The 14,756-nt window shown below is 40.4% G+C and overlaps 1 protein-coding gene across 1 annotated transcript in view; it reads left to right on the top strand.

Moving 5' to 3' along the window:
- The first annotated feature begins 280 nt into the window (after positions 1 to 280).
- SYT13 (synaptotagmin 13) overlaps positions 281 to 14,756 on the top strand; it is a 31,698-nt gene continuing 17,222 nt past the window's right edge. Inside the window, exons 1-2 of the mRNA XM_020798491.3 lie at positions 281 to 1,112; positions 11,033 to 11,255. Coding sequence (XP_020654150.3) covers positions 930 to 1,112; positions 11,033 to 11,255 — 406 coding nt within the window. The 5' untranslated portion in view covers positions 281 to 929. The remainder of the gene's footprint in view (positions 1,113 to 11,032; positions 11,256 to 14,756) is intronic.

The following is a 14,756-nucleotide window of genomic DNA, read 5'->3' as shown; positions in this document are numbered from 1 at the left end:
TTCCATTTGCACAAGCCCAGACAACGGCATCACAAAGCCTGGGGACCACCGCCCCCAACCCCATCCTTGTCTACCCTGAGATCCGTCTCCTAACCTCACACTTTGGACTGGAAATCTCAGGGAATGGGGTGCTACTGATTTAGCCTCCTTATCAGAGGAGGTATAACTCAATAGTGCATCCCCTTGGGTCAGGAAACTGAACATCATAGATTCTGATTGTTAAATCATGGTCCTATGTGCTGCTTCCACCTCATGCGCAGCCCTGTTGAATATGACATGGGTCAGCTGAACTGAAGGATTTGGTGGGGCCAGGTGTTGTATTTTCACTGTCGTGAAAAAGAAGCCATTTGATTGCAGACAGGTGTCAACCTTGCACATTTTATCTTCCATATTTTTAGCAGTGGTGCAAGTATGAATTGAAAACAATGACGACAGCGAAAACAATAACATCCTTTGCTAGGAATGTTTAAGAAAGATAGTCTGCAACACGCCCTCTAAAGAGTCAGCCTCAGCCTTAAATGCACTTTCTGTGAGTTGGCCAGTACAGCCCATCCCCATCTTGCTGACGTCTGACTCTATTGCACATCAGACTTTTCCCGGTGGAGAATGATCTTCAATGAAAGCTGCCTGCTTGCAGTCTTAAAGGGACTGCAGACACTGGGTTGGCTACTTCCTTTGCTGCTTCTTTTTGTGCTTCTTCCCTTTGAGCCTTAAGCCAGAAAAACCGTAGAAAGATGAAGAGATGATCTGATTGCCTAGCAGCGCAGGAGTGATCCGTTAGTTCCTTTTGAATCACTTGTCCTGCATCAACTGCTAGAGAGGAGCTATTCCAGTCTTCCAAAGAGGCTGAGATCGAGCTGTCATTCTGCAAGCAGATGAAGGACAATCATGCTGGCTGAGTAAAGTTGTGGCTTCCCCAGTCCGAGACAATGGTGTTGTCTGTCCCAGTGATTGCTCTGGGGGCCACCTTGGGGACTGCTACAAGCATCCTTGCCTTGTGTGGTCTCACCTGCTTGTGCAAATGCAAGCGAGCTGGGAAAGGATCGTCAGACAAGGAGAAAGGTCTGGATGCTGACAATGCCAAGCCCAGCGTGCTTCAGACAGTCCAGCAGGTAAAGCAGCGTGTTGATTTTGCTCTTCTTCCAGAGAGGCAATGCATTGTGGAGTGAGGTTGCCTGGCATGTAATAATCTGTGATTTGTTGCACTGTTTTCTTTTTGCAGGGCTTCAGGATGCAGAATGATTTCTATGCAAAAAGGAGGACAGAAGGAGGTGGGGAGGGGGAATCTGATGGCAAGTGGGATTGTCAAAGCAACAGCCAGCTTTTGTTTCAGGAGAGGGAAAGGTGGGGGTGGCAAACATACAGCAAGCTCACAATCTGTCAGGGTGGCTGGACCAGCTGAATGCTTGTACCATCAAAGCCTGGACACCCCGGTGGAAAAAGGGAATTAGAAATTGTGTCTGAATATATTGTAATGCTATCTCTCATCTTGCCATTCACTTGCATGTATACGCATCCCTGTCTGTTGCTCAGGGAGAAGACTTCTCTGTAACTTGCATTTTAAAAAAAATGGTTTATTTATTTATTTATTTATTTATTCATTCGTTTATTTATTCATTTTATTTCTATCCCGCCTATCTGATCGTATTCAACCACTCTAGGTGGCTTACAATAAAAACAATGATATAATTTTTACAACATTACAGCTAGAACATAATGAAGATAGAGAACAAAATAGGAAAAAATCGTCAAGGGTTTTCTTTGAGTACTTTGAGTAACTTTTTAGGCTAGCGCATGAAAAATTTAGTACTATTGAAAATGCAAAGCACAGCAGAACAATAAAGACATAGTGTATAAGCAAAATGCATACTTTGAAAACACCAGTATAAACACAACAGAAGAGCCGCAGTAGCATCCTAACTAAAGAGGTGGGAGCCCACTTGAAGGTTTATGATGATGTGGTCTGGTTGAGAGAATTTGGGACAAGTTCCTCCAAGGTGGAAAAATGGCCCTGTTCTTTATGTTCATTAGCTTAACAGTACTTATGAGCAGGGCTTTCAAAAGTGCTGTCATTATGCAGGCAGGATGGTATGTAAATGTGTCTTGGTGTCTGCATATGTCCCATTAATATACTGAAGCATATTATATCATAGGTGTGTTACATGAAACATATATCTATGTATTTAAATTTCCTACACACACACAGAGAGAGAGAGAGAGAGAGAGAGAGAGAAGCATGCCATGTTATTTAGTGTACACTATATGCTATACAGTATATGCATCCTTGTGCATCTATACACACGGTATATGCATATGCATGCACACCATGTTATATGGGATATGCGTTATGTACAATGTGACAGTGTGTATATAGAGACACACCATATAGATATGTTTGCTGAAATGTTAAGGCAAGACAATAACATCTGGATATGGCAAATATCTAATGATAACAAAAGTAAGGACAACTATGGACAATCTATTGTTGCATTGTAATGTGAATGGATGGTTAGATCTTCTTGGAACTACGTGTAGTAATGTTTGGCTATATAGGATGGAAGTAACATTATGACCACAATTGACAGTTGTACATCAGAGAAAACTTGACGACCAAACCTCGAAAGAACGAATTCATATTCCATCTTAGCCAATGATTCTTTAAACAGATATGGAAATCATTCTCTTTTGGTTGTTTTTACATTTTTATTTTTACTTTCTGTAGTCTGGATTATTTGTTTTGCTCTTGTGAGGAGACTTACAGTTTTGTCTGTTTTCTTTTATTAGAAAATTAATATATAAAAAAACCACTAAAAGGCAAAAAGGACCCACATTTCCACCACCTGCACGAACATAATCAAGGATAATCTCAATTCCATTGATAGAGAATTCTAAGACTCTGTGCTGCCACACAGAAGATATCATGTCTTGTGTTTAGAGTTGCCTGTCTGCCCAGAGTTTTTAGAATGAAAATCTGAAGCTCGTGGATGGGTTCTGATGGTGGCAGAGAGACAGTGCAGGACGGAGCTGGGAGAAGGCTGGTACTTCTTCTGGACCACTGATCACAGACAAGGGCATGGAGCAGAGCAAGTGGACTAGATAGATGAGGCCAGAACCTGGGTAACATTTTTATTAATCAGGCAGATGACAAATGTCCCCAGAAGCTGTGGCAGTTTCTACCATTCCTCCTAGAGCCTGCAGCAGCCCTAGCAGGAGCCTATATCACACAAACAACACTTGGGGAATTTTTCCATGCTCTATGCTTTCACTGGGACTTGTGAAAGCCCATTAAATCACAGGTGGTTCCCCCCCTTCAAATCCTATGCCAATGTCATTTTTCCAACAAGAAGGCTCATGAGTCAAAATGCTGCCATTCTACTCTCTGCCTTGCTCCAAAGGGTGTGATGCAGCCAAAAGCACGCATCCACCTGGTCTCTTCCAAATACTCTCTTCTCACTCTTGGCTTTTTAGTGCAACATCTTATGCAAGAACAATACAGATAAAAATATCTTTGCGCTGAGCTAGTGAGCCCTGATGCTAGCTGGGAACAGGTGAAAATGGATCCCAGGTTTTAAAGCCCCCTTGCCCACATCACTGCTCACCTTGAAATTAGTCTGTCTGGAGGTCTGTGAAAGCAATGCAATTTGCAAAAAAAAGTTCAGGAGAAGTAATATCTTTATTAGACCACTAAAAATGAAACTCTGGGTGGTATCCTTCCTTGTGCTTCCACCAGTTGAAGTCCTTGTAATGATGGGAATATAAAATTGCCTTAACCTTTGGGCATGTTCTGACTGAATAAAGGAAGCCACAGACTTGAATCTGCAAGAGCTGAGCAGGGCTATTAATGACAGAACCTTCTGGTGACAGCGAGTTCATAGGGTCACCATAAGTCAGAAAAGACTTGACAGCACATGACAAGAACATGGCCAAGGTCATATGGAAGAAGGGGCCTAGAAACAGAAGAAGCCAGAATGATTGGTGTAAAGTTAATAGGATGATGGGGTCGTTCATATGTACTGTTTAGCTATTGTGGGTCAAATCTGAAATGGATTTTTTTTGTTTGTTTTTTCCGTAACAGATGAAAAATAATTTCTGAATGAATAATACAATGTCTGAAGTCACTCTCCATTTGGCTATGAGTATTCTTCTGCTCTATTTAAATTGTATAGTTAAAGTGATACGTTGCTTCTGCGGGCACAACTGTTAGCTCTACTCCTCTTCACAAGCACTCAAATGCATACATCATTCTTTCTAATTACTTCCCCCCTTATAGCTACCCTTTGAACATGGAGCAGGGTGATGAAGCAGTCTAGTCATACACCAATAAATACAGTTAGCCTAAGCTGATCAAGGGTCACTCTTCAAAGGATTTAAACCAAGCCCTCATATACCTTGTTTCTTCAGGCCTGTGGTAATTTCCTTGTTATGTTTGCACTATAAACCCCTCCCAGGGTGTTCAGAGTGATATTTAAGCCCCAGGCTCTTTCAGTCAGGTAGGTTGGGTTGAGGGAGTGTAACATGCCAAAGGCTATCCTGTGATCCATCCGTTGCAGTCCCATAGCTTCCCTCAGATTTAAGACATCTTCTGACACTAGTGCTCTTTTGGCTCATGCTGAAGACAACACCAGCCATGGGACAGTGTCCTCTATGGTTCAAGAGGGCAGCCAGCTGATGGACGGAGGTTAGAACAGGGTGTATAGCACACATAGCTACTTCTCTCATTCAGTGAGCTCTCAGCAGTTTAACTTTGTGCCGGATTGTGACCACTGTAATATACATGTGACACTTTGCATGTGTAAAGTGTTTTACTCTGACATTTTAATCATCCTCACACCACATCCACGATAATAGAGTATTTATTTATTTATTTATTTATTTATTTATTTATTTATTTATTTATTTATTTATTTATTTATTTATTTATTTATATCCCGCCCCTCTAGACCATGTCTACAAGGGGCGGCTATTAACAAATGGACCTTGTCAGTAGTAAATGGAATCAGGAAAATACCATAACCAGTGGGTATTCTGGTTAACTCCTAACCTTTCCTCTGTGTTTGAAGTTAATAATAGATATTTACTCAGAAGAAAATTGCAGTGGAGACTTTAATATTGCAAAGGCAGTGAATTCAATTTTTAATTTGAATGTTATAGGAGCTATCCAGGGTGCTGAATCCTATCCCCAAAAATAGGTCCAGCTCAACAGATAGCTCCTTTGAAAAATAAGGGAAGATTCACCACCTCCTCCTCCAGCTAAGAAATCAGAATCACAAGCCGCCACCAGCTAACTGGGTCTTTTCAATATAGCTATCAAAGCCACTTCACACAATACAACACTCATGAATATACTCTAGTCCTGTTACATCCATCAATCTACTATGGCAATTTTACCTTTGATTTTAATCCTTAGCTTGTGTTTGCTTAGCCTGTGTTCATATGAAATCTCTTATGTTAGATCTAGGGTGGCTATTTTTACACCAATCAGTCAGTGAGCAAGGCACATGTATGTATGAATTAGCATTGGAATTACATGACGAGAGTTGTGCTCTATTTAAAAAGATGGAAATTGTTGTTAGAGTGGCTGCCTGCCTAATTCTGAAATTTGCTTCTGCTGTATTTCTAAAAGACAGTTTTAGAAGAAGTGCATATGTGTTCCAATTTAAGCCTCAAGCAGGTTTGCTTGTGTGGGAAGTATGTTTAATCCACCTCCATTTATATCACTTGCTGAGCTCACACACTCTTTTAGAAATGTTTTCCATCAGTGAAAAAAAGAACAATGTTTGGAACACATGCACTGGAGCTTGTCAATATAAGATATTATGTGACTATCTTCTCGACAATGTTTTCATGCATAACTGTATTGTTGCCGTTCTGCACTGCAAGAAATGTCACAGATTCCAAAATCTGTATGAAATACTAAGAGCAGGTTGTCTGGAGCTTTAAAAAAAACAGCCACAAGTCTGCTAGAAAGTGGGGGGGGGGAGCGTTTTGTAATTGTACATTCATTATGAAATGGCCATGATCTGCCATAGAATCTTCAGTTCTGGCCCAGCTGCTGTCTGTCTAGCCTAGCAACCAATCTACACTGATGCCAGAGAAGAAAGCAGAAGGATTATCAAAATCTCTGGTGCTTGACAAGTTTTTCCATTTTTCAAATTTTGTGTCCACGTCATTTTTAAGATACAATGGGTGCCTTTTCATTTGCAGCCTTGTGAACCTTTTAAACCATTGGTTTCCACAATCTGGGAAGCAGAGGTGATAGCATTCACACAATAAACAGAAGCAGATGCAGCTGGAGCGAGGGTGGGCTGATCCCCAGGGTGCTTATGTATGGCTCCTGTGGGAACTGTCAGCTGTGGTGTGATGATGGATTGTTTGGTAGAGTGTCTGGCTTTCAGCAGCTTATGTCTATAATATGCTTTTCAGTTAAAAAAATCTCACTGTTATGTGCATAATATAAAATAAACTGCGACATAAACATGTCAATAAATGCACTGATGTCCTATGGCCAAGGTCATCATTGGGTCAAAGGCTGAATACAGGGGTGCACATGAGTAATAAAATCTGGTCCGTTTCTAATGGCACCCAACAAATCTTAAATCAAGTAGAAAGGCTTTTTTTTCTTTTTCTTTTTTTTTTTGCCACATACTTGCAAAGCGTATGTTCTGCCTTTTTAACATTTCCCAGGAGAACATTTTCTGCTCATATTATGACACAGGACATTTTATTGGCTGTAGGTATCTATGACCATGTTAAAACTGGAAGAGCATTTAACAGTCATCCTAATGATGTATGTGCACCACCTAAAGTGGACAGGGCAACCTAGGGCTGTACATGGCCCATGGACTAATCTCCTCTGGTTGCCCCTGACCTACCTTTAAAAACCTTTTGTTGAGGGAGCTTCACTGCCTCACTCCAGTTTGGAGCCTGCTAAAGCTGCTGGCTGCTTTAGGATGATGCTGGAAAGATGGCTATACCAACTTCAGAGGGCTGAGCATCCTCCCTCAGCATGCTTGCCCCACCCATTGTCTTTGAGAGAGACTGAATATTGCACTTTGTAAGTGAATGTGAGACTTGAAGGAGAACTGGCAACCTTTAGCTTCCCAAGCCAGAGATGGGGCAAAGAAATGAGAGAAAAGACCCAGGGACATCTCAGAGAAAGGCAACAAAAAGTGTGGCTCCCTCTGAAAGTTGTGGAAAAGGTTTGAGAGAGGAAACACAGGTGAGAGCTGGCAGAAAGGCTGCTGCATACGACAGGTGAGGGTTCCTGTCAACACAAAGAGATTAATAGTGGAAAACACCATGTTGTTTTTTGTGTGCAATCAGGCTTCGTCTGTCATCATATCTGATACATACCATATTTATTTATGTTTTACTCTTAAGTCTCTCTCCAGTGCAGTTTAAATTGCCAGTTTGAATTTGCTTATTTATATTTTATTCAATATTATATTTTTAAATACAAATTAAGTGAAATACATATTGAATAGCTGGTTGGCTATTGCAGAGCCAGAGGTTGGGAGTTTGATCCTCCACTGTGCCTCCTGTGAATAGAGCCAGCCCGTGTGGCTTTGGAAAGCTGCACAGTCCTGGGGTGCCCCATGAAGAAGGGAATAGCAAGCCATTTCTGAATACTCTCTACATGGAAAACCCTGAAAAATGGTCACCGCAAGTCAAAATTGACTTGACATGAAGATGATGATGATGATCCCGTGTCACCCGTGCGAGCCAGGAGGGGAGGCTGAGGAGCCTGATGCCAAGGGAGGCCCGGAAGGAAAGAACTAGAAACCGGGCCTTCTCGGTGGTGGCTCCTCGCCTCTGGAATAACCTGCCTCTGGAGATTCGCGCTGCACCCTCGCTGGGTACTTTTAAGAACCAACTAAAAACATGGATGTATAGGCAGGCCTTCCCTTCCAGTTAATTCCTGACCTCTTTCCTTTTCTCTCTCTCTTTATTTGATTTATTTTGTGTTTTTCCCATCTTGCAGAATCATTTAATTAATTAATTGTTAGAAATTTTTCTTAAACTTGTTATGTTTTATGTTGTAAGCTGCCTAGAGTGGTCGAAATGACTAGATAGGCGGGGTATAAATACAATAAATAAATAAATAAAAAGATGATGATGATTGATGTAATGGTGACATGAAATTGTTTCTATTGTTTTGGATAGTTATACTTGTTATTTGACATGTTGTCAGTCATTTGGGCCATTATTAGTGGAAAAGTGGGATATAAGTAAACCAATTGCTGCTGCTGATTCAGATATCTGCAAAAATAATCTACCTTTTCTCCAACAAGGTGGGGAGTAATAACAAGAGAGAGAGAGAGGCAGCAAAGAAACACTGTAGATCTTTTTGCCCTTGCCCTGCCCATTGTTGGCTTCAGCTCTGCCCACCAGTCAGATGTGGCTGGATTGTGCCCAAGGGAACATGGCCCTTGACCCCCTCTCCCACCCAGAAAGGGTTGTCATATTTTAAGAAGTAAGTAACAAATTAACGGGGGGAAACCCAAATGCAGAAAATACTAGCAGATGGACTCTCCTCACAGAATGGCACATTGGGTCTCCTGGGAAGCTGAAGAGGCATTAGCCTGTCATTGTCTGCATCCATTACTAATCCTGGGATGCTCTCCGTCTCCGAACCTTGCATGAGACAGCATGGCAATGAACCACAAGATTGTGTTATTGTTCTGGCATGATTCTCTGAAATGCCTTGGGAAAGGATACACTATCCAGACATGCAGATTGGCAATCAAATGACCAGTCTTCAGTGAACATTTCCTCTGAGGCACAGGGTACATGTATTATTTACAAGATGGAGTGAAATTAATGAAATACATTAATTACAGTTAAGAAGATGTTCTCATTCTCCCAGCTGAAGATTTTAAAAAGAATAACTGCTTAGCAGCTAGTGATCTCATTACCTTACCTTCCCCACCACCACCACTGTAGCGGGACTGCAGTAAACAGTGACACTTTTTTGAGAGTTATTTGCATTTTAAAAATCTACTACTATTTATGTTTTTGGAACTTCTTTACAACTTTGGAACCACAGCTACATCTCTGTTTTAAGAACATGAGTGTAAATTGTGTAGAGACAATAGACTTTCTCACTCTGAGTTAAGGCAGGATTGTGTGATAAATTTTAGTCAAAGGTTCTTTGAGTATCAGACGGTGTGCCCACTAGAGATAGAGCCTTCTTTCAAGCCTTCTTTATTATGTATCCTTGTAAAAGAATTCCAAATTTGCTGCTCCTCAGTACCTTTTTAATGCACATATGCAACCTACCCAGAACAAAACGAGCATTTACAGCATAAAGAACATTGACAATCTATGTTCTATAGCATAAACTTGAACTATGTTTTAAAGGAAGATTTTTTGGAAGTGGCTTCAGAACTCCGTGTGTAAATGAAATTGAAAGAGCAAATATGGAGGGGAGCGGAAAGAGGGGAGGAAATGCACCCGACTGCTTTTGTTTCAAGTATAAAGTGTAGCTCTGTTTGTGAAAACCCCCTACTGTAAGTACCTTGCTCTGCAGTGAGGGCAAGTATCTGAGCTGTCTGCCAAATTTTGTGGTTTATGTCTACTCAAAATCAACACCAGATTTCAGGGCATCCTCGTGTATCAAGTCAGTCCCGCAAATATGCAAACACAGAGAGATACTGAATAACTGGTTGTTGTGGGTTTTTTGGGGTCTTTGGCCATGTTCTGAAGGTTGTTCTTCCTAATGTTTCGCCAGTCTCTGTGGCCGGGATCTTCAGAGGACAGGAGTAGCACTCTGTGCCATAGTGCAGTTTGTTTGGGAGTTGAGTAGTTATGGCTGTGAGATCAGTTTTTGTCCTTTTCAGGAGATTGGGTGATTATGGTGATCAGTGTGTTTTTGTTGTGGGTGTATTGTGATAAGGAAGAGAGATTATCTGTTACTGTGATTGATGGGTGTCGTTAGCTGGTCTTTTGTGTGCAGTGATCACGGGTCCTTGTGGCTGGGTAGAGTTTGTTGATGTTTTGCATGCTGTATTTTTCAGTCCTGGGAGCCAAGTTTTGTTGCGTTTCAAACTTTCTTCTTTTTTGTTGACGTTCTGCTGATGTTTGTGGATTTCAATGACTTCCCTGTGCAGTCTGATGCAATGTTTGCTGGTGTTGTCCAGTATTTCAGTGTTTTGAAATAGAATTTCATGTCCAGCTTGTTTTAAGGCATGTTCCGTTACTGCCAATTTTTCCGGTTGTTTTAGTCTGCAGTGTCTCTCATGTTCTTTGATTCTGGTGTGGAGGCTTTGTTTAGTGGTTCCAATATATACCTGACCATACTGAGTAACTCTCAAAAAGTGTCACTGTTTGGGTATATGTTGGAATGTTATCGAGACTGACATAATTTTCTCTCATTCATCTTTAAAAAATGTTCGTTAGGATTCCAGAATGTAAACTGAATAGACTTGTATATAGTTCTAGGAAGCATTCTATATAGGATGAGTACACATGATAACAAAGGGAGGGAGGAAGAAATCACAGAGTAACATTTTGTTAGTTTGCTGCAGTGCTCTTTCTGTTTGCATCTGTCTTGATATCCCTCCTAGATGTAGCACAACAAAGGTATGGAAGAACACAGAAGCAACTGAGAGATTTCTCTGAATTTCTTTTCATGCCTTTAGCAAGAGTGAGGAAAGGAAAACCAAAACAAAAACAAAAACAAAACAAAATAGCAAGAACTGGGAGGATGGTCAGACTAACTAGCAATAGGCATTGGTGAGGCTTTTTAAAAGCTAAATACACTTTCTTTCTTTCTTTCTTTCTTTCTTTCTTTCTTTCTTTCTTTCTTTCTTTCTTTATTTATTTATTTATTTATTTATTTATTTATTTATTTACTACCCGTCCTATCTGGTCATTGTGACCACTCTAGGTGGCTTTAATTTCTGAAATGGTGGATTGTGTGAGTAACAGGTCAGCCCTCCTAAGCATATTTTGCTTTGCGTAACAGAACAGCTGCTGTGAGTAATCCTACTTGAACAAAGTAAGAATGACAGATATGTTTCTTTTGTTTCAGTTCACTGTTGAGAAGACAGCAGAACCGGTACAGCCCAGGACAATCCTGAAGTTTCCCCACATCTATGGCCCAAAGCCTGCAGTGACAGCCTCAGAAATTGTTAACAATTCCGACTACACCTTGAAGACAACCGAAGAGCCACACAAGGGAAAACCTGCAGCTCTAGATGAGAAAAGAATGAACATACAAGTCAATGAAGAGCTATTTATTGTCCCTCAAAATGGTGGGCAGTTTTCCAAGTCACACTCTCTTCCCCTCTGCTCTGATTATTGCCCACAGTTTTTCTTCGTGAATAGGGACCAAGTAGAAATTAATTGGCAAGTTAGTTAAGACTTCAGAGCCTTAAAACAATAGAAGTGCAGTGCTCCACTATATCAAGTCTTTAAACAGTACTGCAGCTAGATTATTTCAAGCAAATTCTATGTGCAATTGGTCACATCTGGCAATATTTCATCCTGATGGTTTAATCATCCTGATTGATTTTTCCCCTCTTTGTAGACATTCTTTCAACAGCACAGTTCATTCTAAGGACAATACTCATCATTCAGGCTTCCAGGGTATTTGTGTGCGGGTTAAACCGCAGAAGTCTCTGTGCTGCAAAGTCAGAAGACCAAGCAGTCGTAAGATCGAATCCATGTGACGGAGTGAACGCCCGTTGCTTGTCCCAGCTCCCGCCAACCTAGCGGTTCGAAAGCGTGCAAATGCGAGTAGATGAATAGGGACCACCTCGGTGGGAAGGTAACAGCGTTCCATGTCTAAGTCGCACTGGCCATGTGACCACGGAAGATTGTCTTTGGACAAAACGCTGGCTCTATGACTTGGAAACGGGGATGAGCATCGCCCCCTAGAGTCGAACATGACTGGACAAAAATTGTCAAGGGGAACCTTTACCTTTACAGTGAACTTGCAAATTGGTTTATAGAGAAATTTATTTTTAAATTGGAAAAAATATCTTGACCCTGAATTTCTTTGCCAGCCTCTTGAAGGCACAGTGGCAGTGCTTCAGATACTAGTGCTGTAGTAAAGAAACAAGCTGCTTGAATAGTTCAGCGGTTTAGATATCTGGCTGCAGAGCCAGTGGCTAGGAGTTCAATTCCCCATTGTGCCTTCCTGCAAGTAGAGCCAGCCTGTGTGGCCTTGGGCAAGCTGCACAGACCCATGATGTCCCCAGAAGAAGGGAATAGTAAACTACGTCTTCTAGTATTCTCCACCTTGAAAACCCTGAAAAGTGTCACTGTAATTCAGAATTGAGCTGACAGCTCATGGTTATTATTATTAGTAGTAAAGAAACAATAAAGCAAATAGTGTGCTGTTTCTGGAATACCAAATATTAATTGTGAGGATGGATAGGACTACAGCATTAAATGCACAAATGTTATTGAGAACTTAACATTATGTAATGAATCTCTCAATATTCCTTATTTTTCTTTCTATCAAAAAAAGCACATTTGTTTAATATAACTATCAAAACCTGGCCCAAGTCATAATTTTAAAAATGTAAATATGTATTTCTTTCATTTAAACATTTTTAGTTCCCACCAGGATTCAGAATTTTAAATAACGTAGACATCTCTGTGTATGCAAAGGCTATGGGGGGGGGGGGGTAGTAGGCAAAAAAAGAAAAAAGAAAAAAAGAGGAATGAAAGCTAAGAGCATAACGACTGGTGGCCAACAGGAACAGTGGTTTTAGGAATACCATTGAAGAGGGAGGATGTTAAAATACTCTAGATATCTAATCCTCTAGAAATCTTCTACATAAAGTGTTTGACCAGTTCATTTTAGTTTCAGACTTTCCATCAGATAGTAGTAAAAGATTTTTCAGATTTTATCTGCATGGATGAAGTGGTACATTGTATATAAGTGTCCATCCTTGTATATTGGGTTGTAGATTCTGCATTTGTTTGATGAACCTGTTAATGAGGCCAGTATACATACAACTCAGCTGGTTGGGTAGCTTAGCAAGTTGGATAATGGTCCAGTGTTTGATTCCCCACTGTACCTCCCAGGAGCCAGGCTGTGTAACAATCTCAGAGCACTACAAGAAGAAAGGAATAGTAAACCACTTCTGAGTCCTTTAAAGGAATCAATTTGATGGCACATATATTATAAACACAGAATCACAGACCTCTGGAAAAGAAATCAAGGGTGACTGAATCCAATCTTTGTGAAACAAGAAATCCCCAGCTCAAATATCCTTGAAAGATAGCCTTCCAGTCTCCCTTCCATTGTCCATGACCTGGTGTGGTCATCTTCTATTCAGATTTTGTCTTCTTAAGCATTAGCTATCACTCTCAGTTTGGGATCATTTACTCATTTGAGGATCATTCCTTCCATGGCTTCATCCAAGTTAATTATAAAGATGTTGAACAACACTCTTCTGGGAATGAACCTTATGCACTACATATGTCATTTCTTTCCAAAATGGTGAGGAACTATTGGTCAGCACTCCTTGGATATGGCGTTTCAGTTAGATATAAATTTATCTAATAGTGGCATAGTTGAGTCCACATGTTGCCAGCCTCTCCACAAGAGGGACCTTGTCAAAATTCCTGCTGAAATCCAGATATACAGTACTACATCTATAGTAGTATCTGCCAAATTTGCGACTGTATTTAAAAAACAAACTCACAAAACACAGATTATTAGTTTCATTAGACTTGTTTTTCAAAAACCCATGCTGGCTCTTAGGAATCACCACATTCTTTTCTAAGTGCTCACAGATCCATGTTCCCTCCCACCATTTTAAGGTGAGGATAAATATAGGTATTCAATTTCTAGAACACATACTATCAAATCTATTCACTACAGAAAAGAGTCTGAAGGTCAAAGAAAACAAATTGTAGGCCATGAATCTAGTTCTACAAAAATAAACAGTATGATGAATAGAATATTCTATACTGATTTAGCTGATAACTCCTTATGCAAAACTATTATCTTACTATCTTATTAGCATATATTATGCTATGAGGCTGATAATGAAAAGATAAAATATAGTACTGGAAGAAAATGCTGAAGCTGTTTAAATAGCCCAGATCTTCAGTGTTGAATCTCATGAGGAAGAGGAAGGATGTAAAATGGGTGGGGCAAGAATTATGGGAGCAAATGAATGTCACATTATGAGATGCACAAAAATGAAAAACAGTGCTGTATGGACTATTTGATTAAACTGTAACACTGCAATCAAAATTTTGTTCATGACCTGCATTCAGTTCCAATAGATTCAGGTAGCTGGGTCAACACTGACTCCATCCTTCTGAAGTCGGTAAACTGAGTACTTAGCTTGCTGGGGGATGGAGGCAGGAAATATCCTGTATAATTAAATTGTAAACTGGGGCTGTAAGTGACATGGGGCTGTAAACAAGCAGTATACAAGTATAGATACCCAGTGTGGTGTAGTGAATCAAGTGATGGACTAGGACTTAGGAAGCCTGGGTTTGAATCCCGGCTGAGCCATAGAAACTCACTGAGGTTGTGGAACTGGTAAAACTAGTCCTTAAATATCTCACTTACTTTATTTATTTATTTATTTATTTATTTATTTATTTATTTATTTATTTATTTATTTATTTATTTATTTATTTATTTATTTATTTATTGGACTTATATACCGCCCCATAGGGCTACGAGCACTCTCCGGGCGGTTTACAATTTTTTAATTATACAGGCTACACATTGCCCCCCCCCCCCAAGCAAGCTGGGTACTCATTTTACTGACCTCGGAAGG

Source organism: Pogona vitticeps, chromosome 1 (genome assembly GCF_051106095.1).
Source record: "Pogona vitticeps strain Pit_001003342236 chromosome 1, PviZW2.1, whole genome shotgun sequence".
NCBI classification, from domain to species: domain Eukaryota; kingdom Metazoa; phylum Chordata; class Lepidosauria; order Squamata; family Agamidae; genus Pogona; species Pogona vitticeps.
This window is presented reverse-complemented; position numbering and strand designations above follow the sequence as displayed.